A 13440-nucleotide genomic window follows, 5' to 3' on the forward strand; every position below is an offset into this window, starting at 1 on the left:
AATTCCTCCTGGGATTCAACCTATGTATCTAGTTTGCACAGACCTAGATATGATACACTTTCCCACAAATTCTAACAGGATTGCTATATTAGATAATCTTTGTTATTCATATAAACAAATTATGGTCCTCGTAACCTAGAAGACTTTTTTCTTTCACTATGTAAAGTTCTAAAAACTATGGTTTTCAATGCAGGGTGTCTGAAATATATTCACTTGAGCAGGACTGATCAGGGAAGGTTAATATATGTCACCATCTATACACACTAGTCTATTATTGCTGACACCTAAGAATAATAAATTCTCCATTCTATCCATCCTTTTCCACCTCAAAGCCTCTACTGAAAATATTTTAGCTGATGGCTGACTCTGACATCAATTTGGAAACAACCAGCTTTAATTCCTAGATGAGATCAAAATGAACAATTGGGGGCAGAACAGGCCAATGATATCACAAATGTAACTGATGCAGATTGGAACTCATACATTTTTAAACACCTTCCATTTGATTTCCTAGAAGCCAGTCCTCAAATGAGAATTTCTTCAGTCAGCTTCCACTGAGCTTCCAACTGACTCTACCCAGAAAGGCTCTCATTCAGATTCCACAGAGAAATCAAAAGCTTTACAGACAAGCAAAAGCTAAGAGGATTCAGCACCACCAGACCAGCTTTGCCACAAATGCTAAAGGAACTTCTCTAAGTGGAAAAGGAAAGGCCACAACTAGAAACAAGAAAATAGCAAACGGAAAAGCTCACTGGTAAAGGCAAACATACAGTAAAGGTTGGAAATCATCTGCACACAAATATGATATCAAAACCAGCAACTGCAAGAAGAAGAGAACACAAATGCAGGATATTGGAAATGCACTTGAAATTAAAAGACCAGCAACTTAAAACAATCTTGTTTATATAGAGAGACTGCTATATCAAAACCTCAGGGTAACGACAAACTGAAAATCTACAATAGATACGCATGAGAAAGAAAAAGGAATCCAAACACAACACTAAAGTTAGTTATCAAATTACAAGAGAATAAAAGAGGAAGGGAAGAAAAACACCCACAAAAACAAATCCAAAACAATTAACAAAATGGCAGTAAGAACATGCATATCAATAATTATCTTAAATGTAAATGGATTAAATGCTCCAACCAAAAGACATAGGCTGGCTGAATGGATATAAAAACAAGACCCGTATATATCATGTCTACAGGAGAACCACTTCAGATCTAGAGACATACACAATGAAAGTGAGAGGATGGAAAAAGGTATTCCATGCAAATGGAAATCAAAAGAAAGCTGGAGTAGCAATACTCATATCAGACTGTTGTAACAGACAAAGAAGGACACTACATAATGATCAAGGAATCAATCCAAGAAGAAGGTATAACAATTGTAAATATATATGCACCCAACATAGGAGCACCTCAATATATAAGGCAAATACTAACAGCCGTAAAAGGAGAAATCAACAGTAACACAATAATAGTGGGGGACTTTAACACCAAACTTTCATCAATGGACCATCAAGATGGTCCATCCATTTCTATCAGATCATCCAGATAGAAAATCAATAAGGAAACACAGGCCTTAAATGACACATTAGACCAGATGAACTTAATTGATATTTATAAAGCATTCCATCCAAAAGCAGCAGAATACACATTCTTCTCAAGTGCACATGGAACATTCTTCAGGATTGATCACATGCTGGGCCACAAAGCAAGCCTCAGTAAATTTAAGAAAACCGAAATCATATCAAGCAACTTTTCCAACCACAACACTACGAGATTAGAAATCAACCACAAAAAAAAAAAAAAAAAAGGTGAAAAACACAAACACATGGAGGCTAAACAATATGCTACTAAACACCCAATGCATCACTGAAGAAATCAAAAGGGGAAATCAAAAAATACCTAGAGACATATAAAACTGAAAACATGAAAATCCAAAACCTGTGGGATGCAGCAAAAGCAGTTCTAAGGGGGAAGTAATACAATCTTACATCAGGAAGCAAGAAAAATCACAAATAAACAACCTAACCTTGCACCTAAAGCAACTAGAGAAAGAACAAACAAAACCCACAGTTAGTAGAAGGAAAGAAATCATAAAGATCAGAGCAGAAATAAATGAAATACAAATGAAGAAAATAGAAAAGATCAATGAAGCTAAAAGCTGGTTCTTTGTAAAGATAAACAAAATTAACAAACCTTTATCCAGACAGATTAAGAAAAAGAGGGAGAAGGCTCAAATCAATAAAATTAGAAATGAAAAAGAAGTTACAATGGACACCACAGAAATACAAAGGATCATAAGAGACTACTACAAGCAACTATATGCCAATAAAAAGGACAACCAAGAAGAAATGGACAAATTCTTAGAAAGGTACAATATCCCACGAGTGAGCCAGGAAAAAACAGAAAATATGAACAGACCTATCACAAGTACTGAAACCGAAACTGTGATTAAAAAAAAAAAAAACTCTCAACAGCAGGACAGGAATAAAGACACAGACATAGAGAATGGACTTGAGGACACGGGGAGGGGGAAGGGTAAGCTGGGACAAAGAGACAGAGTAGCATGGACATAATATACACTAGCAAATGTAAAACAGATAACTAGTGGGAAGCAGCCGCATAGCACAGAGAGGTCAGCTCGGTGCTTTGTGTCCACCTAAAAGGGTGGGATAGGGAGGGTGGGAGGGAGACGCAAGAGGGAGGAGATATGGGGATGTATGTATATGTATAGCTGATTCACTTTGTTATACAGCAGAAACTAACACACCATTGTAAAGCAATTAAACTCCAATAAAGATGTTAAAAAAAAAACTCCCAATGAACAAAAGTCCAGGACCAGCTGGCTTCACAGGAAAATTCCATCGAACATTTAGAGAAGAGTTAACACCTACCCTTCTGAACTATTCCAGAACATTGCTGAGGAAAGAAAACCCCCAAAATCATTCTATGAGGCCACCCTCACCCTGATACCAAAACCAGACAAAGATACCACACAAAAAGAAAATCACAGGCCAATATCACTGATGAACATAGATGCAAAAATCCTCAGCAAAATACTAGCAAACTAAATCCAACACTGAATTACAATGATCATACACTATGATCAAGCCAGATTTATCCCAGGGATGTAAAGGTTTTTCAATATCTGCAAATCAATCAGTGTTATACACCACATCAACAAATTGAAGAATAAAAACCATATGATCATCTCAATAGATGCAGAAGAAGCTTTTGACAAAATGCAACGCCCATTTATGATAAAAAAAAAACAACTCTCCAGAAAGTGGGCATAGAGGGAACATACCTCAACATAATAAAGGCCATATATGACAAACTTACAGCTAACATCATACTCAACAGTGAAAAGCTGAAAGCACTTCCTCTAAGATCATGTACAAGACAAGGATGTCCACTCTTGCCACTTTTATTCAACATAGTTTTGGAAGTCCTAGTAAAAGCAATCAGAGAAGAAAAAGAAATAAAAGGAATCCAAATTAGAAAAGAAGAAGTAAAACTGTCACTGTTTGCAGATGACATAATACTATACATAGAAAATCCTAAAGGTGCAACCAGAAAACTACTAGAGCTCATCAATGAATCTGGTAAAGTTACAGGATACAAAATTAACACACAGAAATCTGTTGCATTTCTATACACTAACTACCAATGATCAGAAAGAGAAATTAAAGAAACAATCTCATTTACCATCGCATCAAAAAGATTATAATACCTAGGAATAAACCTACCTAAGGAGACAAAAGACCTGTACTCTGGAAACTGTAAGACACTGATGAAAGAAATCGAAGATGACACAAACAGATGGAAAGATATACCATGTTCCTGGATTGGAAGAATCAATATTGTCAAAATGACTATACTATCCAAGGTAATCTACAGATTCAGTGCAATCCCTATCTAATTACAAGTGGCATTTTTCACAGAACTAGAACAAAAACTTTCACAATTTGTATGGAAACACAAAAGACCCCCAATAGCCAAAGGAATCTTGAGAATGGAAAACGGAGCTGGAGGAATCAGGCTCCCTGACTTGAAAACTATACTACAAAGCTACAGTAACCAAGACAGTATGGTACTGGCAGAAAAACAGAAATATAGATCAATGAAACAGGATAGAAAGCCAAGAAATAAACTCACATACCTATGGTTAATTAATCTATGACAAAGGAGGCAAGACTATACACTGGAGAAAAGACAGTCTCTTCAATAAATGGTACTGGGAAAACTGGACAGCAACATGTAAAAAAAATGAAATTAGAACATTCTTTAACACCAAGCACAAAAATGAAATGAATTAAAGACCTAAATGTAAGGCCAGATACTATTAAACTCTTAGAGGAAAACACTCTTTGACATAAATCACAGAAAGATCTTTTTTGTTCCATCTCCTAGAGTAATGGAAATGAAAACAAAAACAAATGGGACCTAATTAAACTTAAAAGCTTTTGCACAGCAAAGGAAACCATAAACAAGATGAAAAGACAACCCACAGAATGAGAGAAAATATTTGCAAATGATACGACCAACAAGCAATTAATCTCCAAAATTTACAAACAGCTCATGTGGCTCAATATAAAAAAAAACAAAAAAAAAACACACACACACAATCAAAAAATGGGCAGAAGACCTAAATGGACATTTCTCCAAAGAAGAAACAGGTGGCCAAGAGGCATACGAACAGATAATCAACATCACTAATTATTAGAGAAATGCAAATCAAAACTACAATGAGATATCACCTCACACCAGTCAGAATGGCCATCATCAAAAAATCTACAAACAATAAATGCTGGAGAGGGTGTGGAGAAAAGGGAACCCTCCTACACTGTTGGTGAGAATGTAAAATTGATACAGCCACTGTGGAGAACAGTATGGAGGTTCCTTAAGAAAGTAAAAATAGACCTACCTCACAATTCAACAATTCCACTCCTGGGCATATATCCAGAACAAAACATGGATCAAAAGGATACATGTACCCCAATGTTCACTGCAGTGCTGTTTACAATAGCCAAGACATGGAAGCAACCTAAATGTCCACCAACCAACAGATGAATGGATAAAGAAGTGGTACATATGTACAAAAGAATATTACTCAGCCATCAAAGTAAATGAAATAATGTCATTTGCACCAACATGGATGGACCTGGAGATTATCATACTAAGTGAAGTCAGACAGAGAAAGACAAATAACATATGATATCGCTTATATGTGGAATCTAAAAAAATTGATACAAATGAACTTATTACAAAACAGAAACAGACTCACAGACTTAGAGAATGAACTTATGGTTACCAGAGGGGAAGGTTGGGAGGGAGGGATAGATACAGAGTTTGGGATTGACATGTACACACTGCTATATTTAAAATAGATAACCAACAAGGATCTACTGTACAGCACAGGGAACTCTGCTCAGTACTCTGTAATAACCTAAATAGGAAAAAGAATAGATACATGTATAACTGAATCACTTTGCTGTTCACCTGAAACTAACACAACATTGTTAATCAACTATACTCCAATAAAAAATTAAAATTTTTAAAAATTGGAATTCGGTTTTTTTTAAGTTCCAAGTTCTTTTGTTTCTAAATTCTACCATAAAACATTATGAAAATGGAAAATGAGAAGAAAATCTAAGAAGTGGTTTTTAATCCTGTCTTTAGAATTTGTCTTTTACCAGTCGCATAATGGCATTAAGTGGCTATAATGAGAATCTACTCAATTAGTCTTTATGCATCTTAAATAACAGCAAGTAGTCATCATTAGGCATGATATTCACAAGGACATAAGCCCCCCAATTCCCCTTGGTGGAAAACAAAATACCAAGAAGACCCAGTGGTCTCAAAGCACAGTACTAGGTCTAATCCCTTCATCTGTTCTCAATATTGGTCTCTCTGAGAACAAACTCACTCTTATGTACGTGATTTATAATTGCTCCATTTTGCTTCTTATTATGAGAAATCCTATGAAATCTTAAAATCGACGTATTGTGCTGAGAGATCAGGTACATTATTCACATATTGCTGATACGTTATTTTGTTAGGATACTATGGCTGCATCCCTACTTTCCAACAAGAAAATAAGACAGTAGAAAGGGAAGAGACGGGGAAGGAGGAATGGGAAGGCGAAGACTGCTAAGCCCACAACACTCAAAACCAAGAGGATGCTAATTCCTACAAATTTACATAACAGAGTATGATACCCACACAGTGATTTGGTCACTAAAGCAAACTTTTGGACAAGAAAACAATAATACTTATTGAACAATCACAACATCAACAGAAAAATCTGATTTCCAAGAAGAAAGGAACAATATCAGAAAAGCCTATACCAACAATATTTATTTCTTTTTCCTTTTTACCATGTTTCTTTGACAGTTTAAATTCTGAAATATAAATCTATGTGAGAAGTAGCAACAAGTTTTAGAGAACAGTAGTTACTATATTTTACATGTCACAGATAACAAATAGTCCTACAAAAACCTGTTCCTTCTATAAAAAGAAATAAGATTTCTATATGAAAATATCTCTCTCACACTTGACTATTCATGAAGTCATATCCAGAGTGGTAGATTTACTCATGAAGAGTAAATGTCACATTTACATTCTTTACCAATAAAGTCATACTTTTTTGTACAGAAATGACATAGAACATATTATTCCTCCCTAAGAAATAAAAACTACTGGTCCTTGTTTAGGTTTCATAACAGAGCTTAACTATTTTCTTTTCCTCCTTTACAGAGCAGGACTCCAACTAGGCAAGCATCCCATCTGTTTTTATTTCAAAAAAGCTATGGAAATTGGGCTAATGGAAGTCTCAAGATAGTGAAAAATGAAATGATTCCATATCAGTAGTGAAGATATACGGTCATTATATTCCAACTTACCTAATACACTGACAAAGGCATCAAAAAGGTGAAACGTAAGCAAAGGCTCTTTCAAGTGACCATAGTAATCAGCTATAGTTTTAAAGACATCTTTTTCAAATCCTAAATACATAGGCTGCTTCAAATCCGAACAATTAGGCCCTGTTAAAAAAGGGAAAGAGAAAGAAAGAGAAACATTAATGGGGCAATCATCTCTAAGTATTAGTCTCTGTGCATAGGTGTGGTGTGTACGGATACTTAAGATCAGAAAAGTTTTCAAGGAGAAGACTAATACTATACATTTTGCTTATATAAATATACTTTATGCCTAAATTGAAATCTATTCTAAAACAATGAGGAAAATCACTGGCTTACTTCCATTTTCAAAGAAACCGACTCTTTCTTTTATGACCTTCTGAAAGGCATTTTTATTAAATGTAAACAGTGATAATTCTCTTCGAAATAGTCAATATTTCTCCTAGTCTTTTTTTGCCACGTGGAATATGGGATTTTAGTTCCCCGACCAGGGGTGGAACCCACGCTCCCTGCAGCGGAAGTGCGCAGTCCTAACCACTGGACCACCAGGGAAGTCCAGATATTTTCCTAGTCTTGACACAGTTAACCAACATAGTAATTACCTCATATATGTAATAGATAAGCTATAAAGCAATTTTTTAAAGCTTTTCATTATTTCATCATTGCTATATAATAAAATTCAAGAATCAGAGTTGAGTGAAATAATTTCTGCCTCTAAACTATTTTAGACTAATAAGAATGTATACTCTTTTTCCTAAAGATATTCTGAAAAGGAGATTTTACATTGTGTCTTAAATTCATTCTGATTATAAAACTCTCCATTTGATCACCAACCATCAAAAGATAGTTTATAAAAAATTTGTTTTAAAAATTTTAAAGCTGCTCAAAGACTATGGGAGACAGGATAAAATGACCTCTAAATTCCTATTGAATTCTTTGATCTAAGAGTCTACGTTTTATTTACCCAACAATGCTTTTGAGTGATTAGTGGCATTGAATGAATTTTTATTAAACAAAATTATAATAGAAAATAACACCAAAGCAGAAACAAACTGATGTTTCTGCTAAAAACAAGTTTAAAAATAAAAAAGATAGTTTATCAAGCAGAGTCATATTGCAAAGTAACTCTAAGAAACCTGGAACAACCTAGGAACCAAGAAGCCTGGAACAAGTGAGGCAGAGATCCCCTTGTATCAGGGACCAAAGAGGAACAAGAAACTCTTAGCTCTCTACAGAGCTGGCAGCAAATGCCCCCAACAATCCATACACAGATGGCAAGATTTACATCGCCAAGTGGAGCGAAGAACTGGATCTGCCCATGCCTGAGGGAAATGGTAAGTGGTCCACGAGGAGCTGCTTGGCCAGCCTTGTCTATTTCCATCACAGTGTGGAAGAAAGGGACGCAAATGGATTGGCCAGTTCTGGGCCAGCAGAACACAAGACTAACAACTGTACCGGAACAGATCTCTACTCTCAGGACAGCAGGAGAAGCCAGTAAAAATTGATAGGAAATTCTTCCTACAGAATCACTGTAACTAAAGAGAAAGTATCAAACAAAAAAGAACAGTTAAGTATTGTGGGCCTTAACATTTCAAGGCCATTGGGACATTGTGGAAACAGCTTTTTGTTGGTCTCCTTTAAAATTCTCTTACCTTTTAATGTTCTAAAATTGACTAAAATAATGAAAATTATTAAATATCTATATGTGTGGTACCTCATTAACCTAGCAGCAAACGTAGCCATTTTTACTTGCTTCCTCCTGTATAATATCCCAAGCTTAGTCAGTTGAAATAGTGGGATATGTCTCAGCAAGCAATACACATTGCCTTGAATTACTCCCTCCCAGGATAATATGCAGTTCATTCTAAGCAGTTGTACCCCTTTGTGAACACTTCATCATTCTTGATAAAAATATGCAAAAACAAGCCAAAAAAAGGTTTCCCTAAAAATGCCAATGCATGGCAAGCCCTATGAGAGGAGGCCATAGTTCTAAGATCTTTTGTTTCTCTATCATGTTGAATTTCAGAATATTTTTTAATCTAGTTTTTATAAATGTTATTCCTGAAGGACTTTGGAAAAGAACTGTTTACACCCACTTTTTTTTTTTTTACATCTTTATTGGAGTATAATTGCTTTACAATGGTGTGTTAGTTTCTGCTCCATAACAAAGCGAATCAGCCATACATATACACATGTTCCCATATCTCTTCCCTCTTGTGTCTCCCTCCCTCCCACCCACCCTATCCCACTCCTCCAGGCGGTGAGCTGATCTCCCTGTGCTATGCGGCTGCTTCCCACTAGCTATCTACCTTACGTTTGGTAGTGTATATACGTCCATGCCTCTCTCTCACTTTGTCACAGCTTACCCATCCTCCTCCCCATATCCTCAAGTCCATTCTCTAGTAGGTCTGTGTCTTTATTCCTGTCTTACCCCTAGGTTCTTCATGACATTTTTTTTTCTTAAATTCCACATATATGTATTACCATACGGTATTTGCCGTTTTTTTTTTTTTAAACATCTTTAATGGGGTATAATTGCTTTACAATGGTGTGTTAGTTTCTGCTTTATAACAAAGTGAATCAGCTATACATATACATATGTTCCCATATCTCTTCCCTCTTGCGTCTCCCTCCCTCCCACCCTCCCTATCCCACCCCTCCTGGCGGTCACAAACACAGAGCTGATCTCCCTGTGCTATGCGGCTGCTTCCCACTAGCTATCTACCTTACGTTTGGTAGTGTATATATGTCCATGCCTCTCTCTCGCTTTGTCACAGCTCACCCTTCCCCCTCCCCATATTCTCAAGTCCGTTCTCTAGTAGGTCTGTGTCTTTATTCCTGTCTTACCCCTAGGTTCTTCATGACATTTTTTTTTCTTATTTTTCTTAAATTCCATATATATGTGTTAGCATACGGTATTTGTCTTTCTCTTTCTGACTTACTTCACTCTGTATGACAGACTCTAGGTCTATCCACCTCATTACAAATAGCTCAATTTCGTTTCTTTTTATGGCTGAGTAATATTCCATTGTATATATGTGCCACATCTTCTTTATCCATTCATCTGATGATGGACACTTAGGTTGCTTCCATGTCCTGGCTATTGTAAATAGAGCTGCAATGAACATTTTGGTACATGACTCTTTCTGAATTATGGTTTTCTCAGGGTATATGCCCAGTAGTGGGATTGCTGGGTCATATGGTAGTTCTATTTGTAGTTTTTTAAGGAACCTCCATACTGTTCTCCATAGTGGCTGTATCAATTTACATTCCCACGAACAGTGCAAGAGGGTTCCCTTTTCTCCACACCCTCTCCAGCATCTATTGTTTCTAGACTTTTTGATGATGGCCATTCTGACTGGTGTGAGGTAATATCTCATTGTAGTTTTGATTTGCATTTCTCTAATGATTAATGATGTTGAGCATTCTTTCATGTGTTTGTTGGCAGTCTGTATATCTTCTTTGGAGAAATGTCTATTTAGGTTTTCTGCCCAGTTTTGGATTGGGTTGTTTGTTTTATTGTTATTGAGCTGCATGAGCTGCTTACAAATTTTGGAGATTAATCCTTTGTCAGTTGCTTACATCCACCTTTTATTGGGTTCTTGCAATCTACGTGCACAAGGAAGAAAAACAGTTAACCTGGTTTTGTATTTATTTAGCATCAGTCCCTCAATCTGTGGCCCACCATGAGGCTGGCCAACAACGAAAGCACCCAGGCCAATGGTCTGCAATAAATGCAGATGGGCCCAAAGGGAAGAGATGAGCAGTAAAACTACAGAAAAAGAGGCACAGGGCCTTCAAAATCTCATATAATCAGCCTATCCTTTCTGTTCCCTATTAGAGGACTATAATGGGAACCTAGACTCATTAAAGATAAGAAGGATAAGGAACAGACCATGACTTTGATGAGACTCAAAGTAAATTTGGGGAGGCCAATGAGAATTTGGAAAAATTAATAATTTTATAAAACTATTCAAAAGGCTGACCTCACCCTTTGGCCACCTTTTTTTCTTTGACATGTAAACAAGCACGTTTATGGATGTGCCAACCATCTGTAAAGCACTGCACTTGATACGTGTGAGAGGTGTCCCTGTTCCCAAGAATTTCTACCTAACATAACATTAATGTGGAGAACATTACTAAGTCGATCCTCACATCTTTCCTCTCCATTGGTAATTCCAGTTATTCTAATCTTTCTGCAGAAGTTTTGTGGCATTATGTATAAATCTTGCTTGAGGGAAAATTATACTCTTCATTACATTTTGATCACCATTGAGAATTCAACATCATAACCACACCTTAATATACACTTTACAACGTATTATAGCCTAGACTTGTTATACTGGCTTCCTCTGTTCATTCCCAGGTGATCAACTTCCAAAATCCCTGGTTTTCCAAAAATTCATAAATGGGTCATTTAACCCATTTATACCTTCAATTTTGTCATTCCGGCCAAAGATATAATTTAGATTAATTTACTTCAAATGACTGAGCAAGAATGAAAAGCACTCCCCCAAACTAAAAACCAAAGGACTCTACATCTCAGAGGGGTTCCAAAACATGAACCAAAAACCTATGAAAATCTTAATAGTTAAACACAGAGAACTTTGGGCTTCTCACAAACTAACATTGCTATTTATATTTAGAATGATAGTATATAATCATTTTCTACATATTACCACTGAGATCACCCGCAGTGAGCTGAACAGTTATTTTAGTTTCATGCTATAATCAAACAAAACTAACTTCAGTGAAATTAATAATTCAGAGCCTACTAACTCAAGAACTTATACACGTATCTCTGTACATGCTAGTCTTACCCAAAAGGGAAGAAAGAAACCACCTCTCTGAGGTGATCTTTGAGACTCAAAAGACCCTATAGAACAAATATCACCATTATCAGTCAGCTAAAATAACTAGAACTTTTCTCATTAAAATCACTTGTTTGGGTTAAGCCATTAACCATTAGAATCCCTTCTTTGGGTTAAGCCTTCTGAAAATCCCAGAAAAATAGTAGTGTTAATGAGATACCATGATAACTCATTTCTTCAGTGCCTATGATATCCAGTGAAGGAGATTTCATATGCCTATGAAAAACTTCAGAGGGGCCGCCCAGGTCCAGACCCCTCATTTTACAGCCAAATTGCTGAAACGGCCTTTTCTGTTTCTCTGCATGCATGTTCTTCTCCTTCCAAACCATGCTGAATACCAATTAGATTAGTTTTCTAAAACATTTCTCTCCAACTTAAACCAATGCCCTATAAAAAGCCAATGGGAAACAGGATCTGCTGAGTAAACTAATGAGGTAAATATAAGGCATACTTAGGAATACATGTTTTAGGAATAAAAATTTAGGTTTTAGGAATAAAAACCTATAAACTGTTAACAGGCATTTATCTATTACAATATTGCATTCAATATTACTAATTATTCTTTCCTGTGATGAAGCATTCAGAAGAAGCAGTATGGACCTTATCTGTAGTGTGATTATATCCACAAGAAAATGGAAGCACAAAACCCCTTTAAAAATGCTCTGTAACTCAGCCCTTTCACTATGTCACAAATTTATCATTAAAAGCACAGTAATCCCCGAACAATTGACTGCCAGTCTCAAAGGTCTCAAATCAATGTTCAGGGTATTGAGCAAAAAACTTTTCTAATTTAGGGGATGAATTTCTGTTAATTTCATAAAAATGGCAGGTACTTAGTACTTACAATTTGCCAAACACTTCATAGCTGACAGTACCCAGTGAGGAAGTTCTTCTGCAGAAAAAGGAAAATAAAAAGATGTTTTATTCAATTACATATAATTCAAGGGATTATATACACACTTGGTATCATAAGAATGATACTTGCCCAAGTAATATGAAACATACCTGCTAATCACAAATCACCTGCTTATGTATCAGAACATTTAAAAGATAATTTTTCCTTAGCAGGGATGTTACAGCACGTGATTATACAAACCATAACTATAAATTTCTCTAAAGACAAGATGTACTTGTATAAGTTTTAGGGAAAAGAAGAAATCTGATAGTTTGTTCCAAATAAACACACTAACAAACAAATCAATTATCCTAAGAATTTTAGAAAGAGAAGAAAAACCATAAAAAGCAAAAGTATGAGTCATCAAATGCATTTATGAAACCAGTTCATCAGATACCTTAAAAAAAAAAAAAGTTAAGCTCTGTGTGTCCAATGTCCAATATAAGTATCATTTTACATGTTTCAATTTTCAAAATGTTTTAAGGCAAGAAAGTTCCACTGACATATCAATATAGGTTATTAGTATTAGGACAGCCTTAAAATAATAATCACTAGCATTGCTACAAAAAAACCCAGCTGAACCATTTGGTACAGGGTCTCTTCCCCTGGCCCTGCCACAGACATCTGATGAGCGGGGCCAGCACTCATGCTTCCACTTCTCACCTTCTCCACTGTCTGTGAAACTGCAAAGACACTGGTTGGTTGACTTGCATTAGAGCTAATGAACCTGAGGCTTGTAAAGCGC

At 36.0% G+C, this 13440-nt stretch overlaps 1 protein-coding gene across 1 annotated transcript in view; it reads right to left on the bottom strand.

The window, feature by feature from the left end:
- The window catches only part of DEPDC1B (DEP domain containing 1B), a 105368-nt gene that overhangs the window by 36486 nt on the left and 55442 nt on the right, over window positions 1–13440 (bottom strand). Inside the window, exons 6-7 of the mRNA XM_022551461.2 lie at window positions 12645–12692; window positions 6915–7055 (exon numbers count right to left, since the gene is read on the bottom strand). Coding sequence (XP_022407169.2) covers window positions 6915–7055; window positions 12645–12692 — 189 coding nt within the window. The remainder of the gene's footprint in view (window positions 1–6914; window positions 7056–12644; window positions 12693–13440) is intronic.

The sequence above is a fragment of the Delphinapterus leucas genome, chromosome 3 (assembly GCF_059928025.1).
Source record: "Delphinapterus leucas isolate spDelLeu-1000000601 "Yukka" chromosome 3, BTC_Dleu_Yukka2, whole genome shotgun sequence".
Classification (NCBI taxonomy): Eukaryota; Metazoa; Chordata; class Mammalia; order Artiodactyla; family Monodontidae; genus Delphinapterus; species Delphinapterus leucas.